General features: G+C 42.2%; 1 protein-coding gene across 1 annotated transcript in view; it reads right to left on the bottom strand.

Moving 5' to 3' along the window:
• The window catches only part of LOC131479845 (contactin-associated protein-like 5), a 523,312-nt gene that overhangs the window by 382,761 nt on the left and 125,633 nt on the right, over positions 1-14,918 (bottom strand). Inside the window, exons 4-5 of the mRNA XM_058661312.1 lie at positions 12,304-12,451; positions 2,752-2,955 (exon numbers count right to left, since the gene is read on the bottom strand). Of these exons, the coding sequence (XP_058517295.1) occupies positions 2,752-2,955; positions 12,304-12,451 (352 nt within the window). The remainder of the gene's footprint in view (positions 1-2,751; positions 2,956-12,303; positions 12,452-14,918) is intronic.

A 14,918-nucleotide genomic window follows, 5' to 3' on the forward strand; every position in this document is an offset into this window, starting at 1 on the left:
GAGATCCCCAAAGAAACTTGGAGGTATTCCCAGACCAGATTCTTGTGTGTTCTAGCAAGTACCGGGCCCACGACAGTCCATCACCCCAATCAGCTGGTGGTTGCAATTGCTGGGTTGGTTCTGTTTTGAGCCCCGACTTCCACTGGAACCAATGGGTGTTGCAGTCTAGCCTGGTTCTGCCCAGCACGTACTCGGCCCTCACACTAACCAGTGGGCGCAGCAGCCTAGTTGGAGCGACCCGCAATAACCCCCACCAGGCCCGCCCCCTACCCTGGTTTGCCAGTATGTGTAGCAGACTAGTCCAGTCTGTCCCACATCCCATTAGGCTCTCGTACATGTTGATAGGTGTTGAAGCTTAGTTCTATCTAACCAGCTCAACTATCCAGCCTTCATGGCTGTCGTTGAGTGCGTCTCTGTCTAGCCACCCCAGCCCTCCCCCCTCCCCCCACGGTGCTAGTTTTCATGCTCTCCTGTGGGAGTGGTAACCTAAGAGGGAGGAGCCCACTATTTCCCACCCAGGTTGCTCTCACTCCCGGATTATGCACTCTCCAGGTGGTTCTGTGGTTAGACTCGACAGAATTAGCCCCCAGTGCCAGCTTCTGCCAGCTGATGCAGTGGCTAAGCTCAAACAACCCTCACCCACTCTAATTTTTGTTTGCACCAGTGGGAACAATCAGCCCAGTCTGGCTTTTCCCTGATCTAGTCCACATGAGGCCCACAGGTGTTGTAGCCCTGCTTAGTCTGGTCTGCTCCCATCCAGTGGGAGTAGCTGTTCGGCAAGGGGACCCCCCCTCCTATATTCTCCTGCCGGCTCTGCTCACTACCTTCCTAGTTCTCACACGTGTACTGGTTGGGTGCTGCGGTCACATCCGGTACAAGCAACCTCACCTTGGCATTCTGTATTGTGCACTGGTTTTTGTCGCGACCAAACCTGGCTAGACCCACACTCTGTTCTGGTGTTCAGATTTGTCAGTGGATGATGTGACCTGATTCAACCTGGTCTGCCTCCGACCCATGCCAAATGTATGCCAGTGGGAAACTTTCCATGTCCTATTCTGGGATGTTTCCTATCATGCTTCTTGCGCTAACCTGCAGGGACTGTGTCCTGCCAGAGGAGTTGCCCAGGCTCCTCCATCAGAACCCCTCCCAATGCCAGATTGTATATTTTTTTCATAACATACATTTGCATGAAATTTTTAGGGTACCCCTCTGGGACTAAAAGGCAATGATCTTCCCACATCCTTAGTAGTAACCCACATCAAATAGTAGGCCAATAGTCATTCTGAAGAGAACAAGTCCACTTTTTCTTCAGCTTTGCTCTTACTACATTTTGCTTGTTAGTTTCCTTGTGGAGTCTGATTGTACACCCCTGGGAATCCACTCCCTGCTGCCTGTACTAGCCTGACCTTCCAAATGCCTTTGACCACATACAAGAGGTTAAGCTCCCCTCTCTCTTGCCCTGGGGTAGCAAACTGGCTACAGTGAAACACACCACAAACACACCTCCCTGTAGTGATGGAAGCCAGCCCACAAGGAGAGGTTAAGTCCTGCCTATGTAAGAATCTAGAGGTAGTCCTACAGTATCCTGGATGGCATCTGCCCGCTCTGAGTTGTACTTAAGCAGTCAGAGCATTTAAAGAAAAGGCCCCCTTTGGGTCTGGCACAGTAACCTAGCAACTAAAGTCTCCTCCTTACAAGTGCACTGGAATCCCATATGGGTACCAGTTCTAATCCTAGTAGGCTCACTCTCACTTGCTATCCAGCTCCCTGCTTGTGGTTTGGAAGAGTATTAGAATATGGGCCAAAGCCTTGGTAACCTTCATCCACATGACAGACCTGGAAGAAGGTCCAAGCTCCTGGCTTTGGATCGGCCCAGCTCCCGCTGTTGTGGCTGCTTGGGAGTGAATCGATGGATGAAAGTTCTCCTTCTCTGTCTCTTGCAAATAATTACTTCTTGTTTTATCTGACTTTACAATGAAAATAAATAAAAATCTTAAAAAATAGAAAGGTCCTCTTTACAAAGTCTAGACATTTCCAGATACTTACACTTCCTATGCCTCAAAATAGGTTCGCTTCACTCACCAAAAACAATAATCAAGCCAAAAAAAGTCCTTCTTCATTTTTACTTTTCATTGATATCTATGTTTTGTAAGTGCAGCTGGCAGAACAGATTTTGAACAAGCGCCATGATAATATGCAATTAAGCAGAGAAGTAACGCACTTGTATTTGGCGTTGGAAGGACTGGTCTCAGCACTTGATTCCTGACTCCATCTTCTTGCTCACACAGACCCTGGGAGGAAGCAGGTGAGGGCTTAGTCGCTGGATTGCTGCTTCTCATGTGAGACACAAGGATTGTGCTCCCAGTCTTGACTTCAGCACACTCACCCACTCACTGTAGGCATTTGGGCAGATAACCAGTATCCCACTCTTCCTCCCCCTATCCATCTTTGTTTTTGACTCTCTGTATCAAAAACAAATAAACCTTTGAAAATAAACAGATACATTTTCTAAATGTACTTCAGAGTTTGTGTTACTAGAAGGAATCAATAAACAGGATGGAAAGTGAATCACTTTAACATATTGCAGCATTTCCTAAGTAGGTATGCTACCTTGTGTCAAAGAATGTCTGTGGTGTAAACATGTCAAAACCAAATCGCTTCTCTACCCCTGTAAGAATGGGGGTATCGTGCCCAGTAAAGGAGTCCCTCTTGGCCTGGCACAAAGAATGAAGGAAGCCATGCCTGTCCTACCCAAGTTGAGATGCAGGGCGAGCCTTCCTTTCTGGAGCTCCAGGGTAATGTGGTCTCCGCGTTGACCCTCTCCGTGGAACAGGACCCCATCTCCTTGCAGGCTCTTGAACTTGAGGAAGATGACATCTTTGAGAGTGCTCATGAGCTTCTGACTGAACCTGTACAGCAGCAAGCTCCGGCCGTCAAAGTTGGCAATGTCAGATTCTGTACATGGAGAGAGTCCGGGGAGAAAAAATGTCAGTGTGTGCCCGCAAAATAACTGCTCATTTTCCACCCCAGCTGCTCTCCAGGTCACAGGATTGTTCTCAATGCCTGGAATGTCCTCTCTCAGAGCAAGTCCATAGACTAGGCCAACCCTGTTCAAGCTTAGGGGAATTACAAGAAGCCAAGCCATATGCTACCTGTGTCAATGCCAGCTAATGAGAGCCTAGAGGTAAGAGTTCCCGTTAGTGCCTTGCCAGCTTTGACTTCAGGGCAAAAGCTGAGCATGTTCCAAAACCAGCTTATGCTTCATTGTGTAGTGGCTGCTCACCACTTAGCTTTCCTATTCATTCCCATCTGAGAGTTGGGGACTGCTCAATTTACTGTCTCATGCTCACTATTGGAAAATGTAAATGCACTTTTATGGCAAGTCTGGTTAAATAACACCGTCTTCCTAGAACTCTAGGCCCAGGAGGAGTCCTTCAGCAAAATGGTATTTGGACATACAGGGGAAATAAAAAAAACTTCATCATCATCATGGAAGATGTATACTGTGAAAACACAGCACAGTTTTCAAAAATTCTCGTGCCTGGATCAACTTAGTTTTAAATTCCATTTTTCCATGGAATCTTCGATATTTACTCCTGTCCTTTTGATTTCTATCTTGCCCTGTGTTGGCAAAATATATCACTTTAGTGTTTATGGACAACAGTGTCCATTCATTGTTGTTAAACCAGGAAGGAGAAGGCCAGGCAGTCATGATTTTGATGGGTACAAACACATCTGACAGCCTATAGGACTGTGTCAAAAATAATAATAATAATTTTAAAAGAAAAAATATCTCACAAGTTTGTACCAAAAAAACCAAGAGGAATTTTATGTAAGATGGCTATTGCACATTACTTCCATACTATTATCCTATTTTTCAAATTCTAAATATATTTCTGAGGCATCTTATGCATTTTAAATAACAGGTATAAGCCTATTTAATCATAACTTTAAGCATAATTGGCATTCCCTGTCTTATGTGTCATAGTATCAATTGGGAGTGTGGGGTGTTTGGAATTATTCTTATTTCAAATTCAACAACCAGGAAAACCCATTTTTATTCTTGATAACGCTATTTAAATGCTTCAACTTTAGAATACAACTAAGTGCTTTGCAAATCAAAGATCTAAAAACCTCCTTTGTAAATTTCATTTTCTAAAACCAAAAAGTTTAATTAAATCATGCTTTCTTGCAATTAAATTAATTTCACGATTAATTGCTATGGAAAAAAAATAGCTCCAAACAATGAAAGTGGCTGAGGGCTTCTTAGGTGTTAGAAGAAACTAGATACAGAAAGATTTTCACCAAGATTTTCACTCTTCTTAGGAACTCCCCAGTTCACATGCTACATCCAGCCAGCAACCATTCGTCATGCAGTAATGAGGGCCACTGTGTGGATAAGACCATGGATGTGCAACTAGTCTTCCTTGATCACCCCGGGCAACCTCACCACATTAAGGATGTCTTGCTTGTCTGCAAAATGAGAATCATTATGTGCATTAGGGAAGACTGCTGTGAGATGTAAATGTACTAATAAAGTAATAGAACATAAAAAATGAGGTTGTTCTGATTGGCACGTTATGCTAATTAATTCAGCAGCGGGTAGCAGGAGTTGTAGCAATGATTATTTTGCAAAGCAGAGTCTCTTATGCCCAAATATCCACCCGTGGTGGTTGTCACTCAGTTCCCACCCTAAAGAAACATTTTCACTTATTGAGTCAGCAGCTTCCTGAATAAAGAACTCTAAGTTACCCCCAAATATACTGCCCCCAAATATCCTGCCCTGCTACATTCTGTCTTAGATAGTCCAGATTAAATTGTCCAGATGTGCAGGGTAGACATATTTGTTTCTGGTTTTGTTTTGCTTTTTTGCCAGTTTTCCACTGTGACTCACTGTTGAGACAATAATTGTGTCAGCAGGAGATTCTCTGACCAGCAAGGAGTAGCAAGTTCACACTGTGTCCCTCAAAGATTGGAAAGAGGGCAGAAAGTTGTGCATGTAGAGGAAGTGAGCAGGTAAATTGGTCTTAAATGCTCCTTGTGGGAAGAAAAGAGCCTCAAGGGTTTGAGAAGGGGTAGTGTAAAGCAAGGTGCAGGAAACCTGCAGATTGAGGGATGGACAGGAAGATGTCTGCTTCCCAATGCGGTTATCTCCTTCAGGCTGAGTCACAGCACAAGGGCTGTCATTTGCACAGCCATGTAAATGTCACATATAGCCCTTGTTGCATTCCCCCCATTGCCATAGGTATGCAATGTTTAAACTTGAGGCTTCGTAGCACAGAGAACACTTCTGCATGTCCACTCATTCCGCGCCCTGTTGAAGTCACTGTTCATAATTTCATCATTCTACATTGCTCATTCTAAATGTATGGTACACCACACATGATGGTGGGTTGCCATCCTGACTCAGTGAGCTTGCTGAGAACCACCCGCCTCAGCGTGAATGAGAGACAGAGTAGACAGAGCCATCTGATGCAAGAGAAGATGGATGAATGTGGCTGCTAGCTTCCTGGAGCATCAGGGTGAGGGTGAGACAGGATGGGAGGTGCCCTCTGATGGGAGAGAACACAGATCAGAATGGCTATTACTTCTCTGGGAGCAACACAGAGCAAAGGGAGCAGCCAGCCTGGGGAGCTGCTCCCCCACTGGGAGCCATTTTGGCCAACTGGTACTAGTCTGTGGGACATGACTATTGGTGCATGATATTGTCCGTACTGATATACCTGATTGTAGGGCTGCAATAAGAAACTCATGTTATGGAATTAATTGACATAGTAATGAGTAACCAATATGTTAAAAGTAAATGCGAGTTCTTAACCACCTTCTGTGACCACCTCATTGACATTTCAATTTTAGTTTATACACAACATATAACATACATAACATAACATGTTATACATAACATCATTTTTGCTGATGGTATGTTGGAGCTTTTAATTGATCGGGATGATACTCTGCTGGCTCTGTCTTCAGACCAGAGAGGATATACCTAAGAAGCCGTTGAACTTGACGGGACAATAAGATGCTGGACTCTATGTTTGGTATATGCTTGCAATGGGGAAATCTCAACTGAACTTGAACTGTGGTTATGCAACAAGGTGGAGGAATCCACCATGGTGGGAGGGTTTGGGGAGGGATGGGAAGAACCCAAGTACCTATGAAACTGTGTCACATAATACAATGTAATTAATGAATTAAAAATAAAAAAAAACAGAGGCCAGGGACTGGAGGGGGAAGTGTTTTATTTGCTCAAAGACAATGATAGAATTTATAAATAAAAAGACCTAGGAAAATAAAAAAAAAAGAAACTCATGTTAAAAACTGCATCAGTAAATACATACGAATAAAATGTATTATTTTGCTACTATTTTCTCTGATACTTTTCCTTCATTTAATTTTCTCATCTTTTGATGGTTTTTTGCCACAAGGACACCTCTCAAAGGAAATGAGGAAATAAATTACTTTTTGGTTAAGTTCTGGTGGTCACACATTCTTTTCCTCCGACTGGACTGCATGCCCTCCTTCTTCGTCCATCACAGCAATTATGATCTAGCTTCTGACTGGTTCAGCTCAAGCTCCATCTGTTACTGCCACTTGGTGGAGTAAATCAGTGGATGGAAGACCTTTTTTCGCTGTAAATCAGACTTTCCAATAAAAAAAAAAAAATCTTTAGAAAAAAAAAAGATTGGAACCACAGTCAGATCTCTGAGGATGGAAGTTCAAGAAACAGTAAAATCATGTGAGTTTCAGTTTGAGATTAAGGCAGAAATCATTCTATCATTCTTAAATCATTTTCTGTAAGGAAAAATAAATGATGGATATATATTGTTAGTAAGAACTCCAGCTTTTTTTTTTTTTTTTTACTATTTTTGCTTTTGTTTTCTGCAAACTTATCTGATCACCTGCTGTCTTTGTTTCTATTGTTATCACAGAATATCTCAGGCTGGGGGCATACAAGGAAATAGACTAATTTCCACGTGGTTGTGAAGCTGGCATGGCAAAACGTGCACATCCCTTGCTATTTCAGTTACTGGAAGAAAGTGGAAGGCTGTGTGTGGATGGGAACAGTCATGAGATCTCTCTTTGATTTATGGTAACAACTCATGGTCACAGCAACTCAGCCAGTCTTGCATGAGTGAGCAGTTGCTCCTTCCTTGAGAATTCATCCAGTCCTACAAGAAACAAAATTATCCCACAGACGTTTCACCTCCCAAGAATATCACAACAGCAATTACTGGGTGACAGGCATGTGACACAGGATTTAAAGTGCCACCTGCATCAGCTGCATCCCAGGTGGGAGCGCCTGGCTTCAGGCCCAGCTCTGCTCCCAATTCCAGTTTCCTCCTAAAACCCAACCACACCACTGGGCCATCCAGCACCTGCTGCTTCACAGGTTGCGTATTAACAAGAAACTAGTGCAGAATTCGAGCCAGGACTCAGCGCCAGGCACTCCCACCTGGATGTGTGTGAGTGCAGGGTGTCCATAGTGACATCCAATAACCACCCAATCAAACCGCTGTTGGATACAGTTGTCAGAAGTGTACTTCCTGGAGCAGAAACTTTTTCCTCTTTTTCTGCACATTGATTTTTAGAATCTCATTATTGAAAACTCAATTTAATTTGTAGTTTGTTGAAATGATGATGCAGTGAAGAACTCCGTAAAATGTGAAAACCCAGCCAATAGATGCAGAAATCCTCAGGATAAATGCCAAGTCATGCCACAGTCTTTGCAAAGGCTGATGGAGGTAAGGACTACCTGCACGCAGCAAATATTCCAAACACATCAGTGCCCAGGTGTGACCTCCCTGACTATTGCTCCGATGCCCATGCACTTCAAAACACAGAGAAGGCCCATTTGACTTACACAGGCGGGGCGGGGATGGGGGAGAGGAACTTGAAAAAACTGCCCAATATGGAGTCTTATTTTCCTAATGAATCACAAATTTCCACTAGGTAAAGAAAGCAAAAGGGATGCTTACTTCCGTTTTTAAAGATTCATGTATTTGTTTGAAACACAGAGCTGCAGAGTTACAGAGGGGTGTAAGGAGATAGCTTCCATCCATTAGTTCATTCCTTAAATAGCCACTCAAAACCAGAAGCTTCATCTGGAGCTTCAAAGCAGGTTAAAAGAGCTCAGACACATGGGTCGTGTTCTCCTGCCATTCGCAGGTAATTAGCATGGATTTGGATAAGAAATGGAGCAGGTGGAACACCATCTAATGTGCAGATGTAATGCAGCATTGTAGGCAACATGTTGACCTGCATGCCACAATGCTGGCTTTGAGATTTCACACATACGATGATGTATATGAAAAATGGGGTTGGGGAGATTGTTCTAAGGAAATAGGAGATTACTGAAGCACAGGACATCAGGTGAATGTTGACAGAAGTGTGTATTTTCAAAGGTGCAAGTGCAGGGATTTAGATTGTATTCAGGAGGAATGAATCACAGAGCTACCATGGGTTGTAGGTAAGTTGCACAGAAATCGAGTCTGTGGCAAAGAAGAAGTAAGCTAATGAAGGTATAAGTAAACTAGACTTAAATACGTGTTATACGAAGTTTGTGATATGTGTTTTACTTTCAATTACAGATTTCCAGTTGGCAATGGCAAAGATCATTCCAGAGGACAGGCCAAGAGTAACAGCTTTGGGGAAAACATACAGGTGGTGATGCTCTCATGGAACTCTGCTAATTCAGGTAGGTATAGAGCAAAAAGAAAATAGGTAGAATTTTAACACTGGGACCTGGGAAATACCAAGGTTAACAAGCAAACCAAGAGAATAAGCAACTTTTTGGGGGGGGCGGGGGGCAAAAAGAAACAGTATCTGAATCAAATCCCACTGCGAGGCCAAGTGAGATGAGAAAACTGCAGTGAACACAGGCATAGATCTCTAATGACCCGGACTGAAGTCCATTCTTTGAGGCACTCTGCAAATCAAGGTTCTTCCACAGAAACAGACCCAGTGGCAATTCTGCCCACACTGAAAGTTTTATTGCAAGAGATTGCCTCATGCAGTTCTGAGGCTGGCCAAGCAAATGTGAAACCTGTAGTGTAGCCCACACCGAAAACAGTAAATTTACACTCCATAGATTAATTTTATTCTTCCCCAGTGAAGTCCCAGCTGTCCTCAGCAAAACTCAGTACCAATTGAATCCAGCCAGCTCAGATGGACCAGGACCAGCTACTTTCTTTAAAATCTGTGATTGACATTTTTTTTCTTGTTTATCTCTTCAAAACATTTTCTTTCCCATTAAATTCTTCACAGACTCACAGATTATACAATAGCATCATTTTCTTCAACAAGGTTCCTAATTTTTGCTTCTGTGGCCACACATTAGTCAAACAGTAGCATGTTATTTGGCCTCATGGCATTTTTAATTGCTCTTTTTCTTCCTACTGTTGATTTTGTCGTGTGACTTTTCACTTAAGGGGATGCACAGTAACTGTGTAATGTAGAGTATCATATCCAGATGTGATGATGCAATGCAGTATGAATCTCTACTTCCAGACAAAAGATGAACTCCAATGAAACTGTTAACTACGTCTTGAAAATAAGATGTTGAACTACCTTCCATTGTCCGTGCCCACAACGATGGACATATGACTGTTTATGAAGAACTATACTACAGTAATAATGTAGGAAAACTCAGTGGAGGGGGATAGAATTTTGGGAGGGGCAAGGGAAATATCAGGGTCTAAGGAACTGTATCGTAAAATTCTAATAAATAATAATACAAAGAAGTAAAAAAAATCTGTGATTGTAAAAATCAGACATTTCACAATACTCCCTTGATTACTCTTTAGTTGAATATCTCTGAAATATCTCTTAGAAAAATGAAGTTTTAAAAAAAGATTATTCTGGTGCAAAACATTTTGAAATCGATGCATAGTTTTTTTCATTGTACACATATCCTGTGCACCTCTTAAAAAAACACTCTTGGAGCCAGAATACCTTCCTAATTGTTATGTTCATCAGCACGTAGAATGGAGTTTTACGTTTAGAGGAATCACACAATTTAAAAAAATGATAAGAAGATTCTGGAAGGGAGAATTAGATACAGCAGAAACATAGAACATGGATTTTAGATTGAAATTGAGGTTAATATTCCCGCTCCATAAGGATAAACATGAACGCACCAAGGTAGGAATTCAGGACTGCACAGTCCTTGGTTTGGGGCTCCTGACAGGAGACTGTGTGACTGCAATTCCTTAAATGATTCCCTGCCCATCAATAGACATATTACCCTGGAGGTTTATTGCCCGAGAGGACCTACTAGACAAAGGATCCAGTTGGGCTTCAGTATACCCAGGAACCATCTAACTTTTCAAAGAAATATGCACACTATTGCAGGTATCTTTTTTTCTAATTGGAGCATGCATAAACACCCATGGCCAGAAAAAGCTCAACATAAAACTCAAAGGTGGCCTTCAATTTCATTGCACATATTTTACCCTCTGCTGCTCCAAGTCTTTCTGTACAAGTTAACAATGCAGATGAACACGAAAGACATTTCAACAGAGTAGGAAGAAACACAAGAATGAGGGCATTTTAAGGAGCAATACAATTGCTATAGACCAAAATAGATGGCTGGCGAAACAACAAAAACAAGCAATTTGTCAGCATGAAATCTCCATATTTCACTTAAAAATAAATATTATTGAACTGGCTTGGCCACATATTGTCAAGGAAGGAGTTAGAAGAGATTCTAGATTCTAGGAAGAGGGAATCTACGCCCATTAGATGCCCTGTGCCTTCTGATTCAGGGGAACAAGCAGCAAGCAGTCCTTCCTTGGCCCATCTCATTGCTGATGCCTATGTCCTACATAGCACTCTTTCAGAAAGTGCTTCTGCAAATAAGCACAGGCATTTTAGCAGCAAATTACCGCCCAGAACTTTACTCTTATCAACTACTCTATGCTCGTATTGTACTTGGGGAACTTCTTAACATTTTTTAGCTGGGAATGTAGGGGATCTCTGTTCCCAGAAATCATCTTCTATGGGATGGAGCTAGAAGATTGTGACATGTACAGTGAGTTCCACGTTCTACTGTCTGTGTGCAATTGATCTCTCTGAGGAATGGGATGTACAGCCATTCTGCAATTCTGCAATCATACCCAGGAACCTGAAGAATTGATTTAGGTCACAATGGCAGTGATCAAGTGTTATGTACTAGTATCCCTGGTTTTTTGGCACAGGAGTAGCACAGATTTAGTACTGAAGGTAAAAGTTTTTTTTTTTTTTTTTTTTAAGATTTATTATTATTGGAAAGCCGGATATACAGAGAGGAGGAGAGACAGAGAGGAAGATCTTCCATCCGATGATTCACTCCCGAAGTGAGCCGCAACGGGCCGGTGCGCGCCGATCCGAAGCCGGGAACCAGGAACCTCTTCCGCGTCTCCCACACGGGTGCAGGGTTCCAAAGCTTTGGGCCGTACTTGACTGCTTTCCCAGGCCACAATCAGGGAGCTGGATGGGAAGTGGAGCTGCCGGATTAGAACCGGCGCCCATATGGGATCCCGGTGTGTTCAAGGCGAGGACCTTAGCCGCTAGGCCACTTCGCTGGGCCCAAGGTAAAAGTTTTATTATGATAAAACTAGACTTCAGTGAAAAAGAATGAATTTTAGGGATGAAAGACTCCTGGCCTAATTTTGGTCAGATTCTACTATAATGCCAATGCTGCCCATGTTTTCAGTCATCCCGTGTAGACAATAGCGTTCCACTTTTACATTCAGTAGAAATAAGCTACAGATATGAATGGAAGGCATCATTCCCAGACAGAGATACTTTGTGAGTTATAATTTGAAACATGCCTTCTTCTATAACAGAACTATTGTCTGTTCCCTCAGGAAGGGAAATTTCATACTAACTCATCCCACATCTGAAAAAGAACTAAGCTTAAAGTTCTCTTTTATTCCAAGGGAAACAATGTTGTTTCAACAGCAAAAGCTCTTGACTTAGATTTTTACTGAGTCTCGATGATATTATCACATTTCAAATCTTCAGCACGAAATAGAAGATTTTTCCCTGCTTCTGCATTGATTAGTATGTCTTAGAGTACACACACACTATATATATATATATATATATACACATACCCTGTATTTATTTATATACATAATACATTTAATATATACTTTCAAATATTTTTATATTTATTTTATATTTTATTACATATAGATATACTTAACATCTAGAAAAGGTTTCAAAATTGTTGTCAGTTATAATAGGGATTAACCAACATTCTGTGTTTAGTGCACTGAAACACACAGGACAAGTATAAATGCTATGTGGGGTACTTACTGTAGGAGCATCCATAGACCTCGACCCTCATGCCAATCTTCCCACTTGGGTTCCACCGCAAGGGCACAAAGCGAATGAGGCGGGCTCTCACAGAGTGTGGGAGCTTGTGGTGCACCACGCTGTCAGCATTCACGTTCCCCGAGAAGGTCTACAGAGAGAAAGAGGGCAGCTGAGCTCCGTGACACCATGCACAGTGGTGGGAATCCTAAGTCAACCACAGCAAGTCTTTGAGAGAACTCCTCAGTTCTCCAACCGATTCTAAATAGAAACGTGTCTTGGGTGAAAATTAGCTATTTTTTCAGAAGCTCTATCCAATATGCTCAAGGCATTCCTCATCTCAGTCCCAAATTTCATGTATAAGGCAATCCGAAGATGTTGAAAGACAAGTCACTTTAAAGTTCATAAAATCTTACAGCACAACAAAAATATTCAAAATTGGCATGGAATTGGAGAAAACTGAGATCTCCTCTTACAAAGAAATGTTTTAATTGGAGCAATGATTATCACTAATTGAGGGCAGTTACTACGCTGAATCGTTTTATCATTACCAGCTTTCACAGATGAAAAGGAAAAATAAAAACAAACAAAACCATTGAATCGTAGATTGAGAAACAAAGGAGCGGGAAGTCTCTGAACCACTCCATTGGTTAGTAACGGGTCTGAAGTTCAATTCCAAGGTTGACCTGTTTCAAAGCTTGTGGTCTTTCTACAACCTTGCACTATTCTACTGTCCCATGGTAATTATTACAAGAGGCAGACAACACAACTCAGGCAATAACATGTTTACACATTCCCTTGTAAGGTTTAATCAAAGAAACCCGAGCATTGGACAATCTGCCCTGAAGACAATTTACCTAACAGCTTTCATTTTGATGAATGACTATTGGAGAATATTTTTCTGGCTGATAAAATCTTAAAGTTTACTCCTCATCCTTCATGTTGATCAGACTAGAGTAACACACTTACAGCTTAAGATTCACCATTAAGATTAGAATACATCCCAGCAACAAGAAGGAATATAGTAGTGATATCTACAACAACAGATCTTTTTTTTTATTTTATTCATTAAATTTATTCATTAATTACATTGTGTTGTAATTTCATAGGAACTGGGATTCTCCCCACACTTCCCCACACCCTCCCCCCATGGTGCGTTCCTCCACCTTGTACAACAACAGATCTTGCTGAGCGAAGATGCAGTATTTAAAAATTAAACATTGTTTTATTTCACAACTAGAAGGTTCCAAGAGTTATAAAACTCTAATGACCAAAGCCAATTCACTATCAGATTTGAAAGTTTGAGGAAATCCATGTTGCTTTCATTTTTAGATGAGAAGACTTGGTTTTGGAGATGTTAAGTGAGGTGCCCAAATGGAAATCAGGTCACACATCAAGAAAATCTATCAGGGTCCTGGCGGCGTGGCCTAGGGGCTAAAGTCCTCGCCTTGGACTCCCCGGGATCCCATATGGGCACTGGTTCTAATCCCGGCAGCTCCACTTCCCATCCAGCTCCCTGCTTGTAGCCTGGGAAGGCAGTCAAGGATGGCCCAAAAGCTTTGGGACCCTGCACCCACGTGGGAGACCTGGAGGAGGGTCCTGGTTCCTGGCATCGGATCGGCGTGCACTGGCCCGTTGCGGCTCACTTGGGGAGTGAAACATTGAATGGAAGATCTTCCTCTCTGTCTCTCCTCCTCTCTGTATATCCGGCTTTGCAATAATAATAAATCTTAAATCTTAAAAAAAAAAAGAAAATCTATCAGAAACTGGGACTAATCATCAGAAATCATGATTAAAATGCATTGATCCTTTAGCTTTATTCTTGTTCTCACCTCCATATGTAACTGATGGACAGTTTCACTTCCTTTGCCTTCACAAAGATGTGTGCACACATGTGTACACACACACAAACACACTTAACCTCTCTGAATATACAATCCATCTGGCAATCATGTGGTCAGTTAATTTGGTGTCATCATGTCACAGGGGATGACCCAAGGCTCACATAACTAATGACATGAACACGCACATAATCAGATCCTTGCTGATGTTCAATCTGATTCATATTACATCACCACATCTCAGAAGTCTATACGCTGTCTGTCTACCCCAAGTCAAAGCAGCAAGACACAGGAGCTGGAACAGGATCACACAATTTTAATAAAATAAAAGCTACCATGACTATGACTATTAAATACTGTGTGTCTAGGCCTGACACAGTATCCTAGAGGCTAAAATCTGTACCTTGCACACACTGGGATCCCACACGGACACTGGTTCTAATCCCTGCAGCCCCATTTCCCATTCAGCTCCCTGCTTGTGACAAGGATGGCCAAAAGCCTTGGGATTCTGAACCCATGTGTGGGAGACCCAGGAGAGGCTCGGTGCTGCTGGCTTCATATTGACTTAGCTCTAGCCATTGCGGTCCCTTGGGGAGTGAATCAGCAGACAGAGTATCTTCTTCTCTGTCTCTTCTCTTCTTTGTATATCTGACTTTCCAATAGAATAATAAATATATATATATTTTTAAATCCTGTGTGTCTGATCCTTAACAGTGCAACTCAGGGCAAGAGTTGGCTTTTCCCTAAAGAACCTGAAACTCAGAGAAGTGCACGTAT

Source organism: Ochotona princeps, chromosome 3 (genome assembly GCF_030435755.1).
Source record: "Ochotona princeps isolate mOchPri1 chromosome 3, mOchPri1.hap1, whole genome shotgun sequence".
Taxonomy (NCBI): Eukaryota; Metazoa; Chordata; class Mammalia; order Lagomorpha; family Ochotonidae; genus Ochotona; species Ochotona princeps.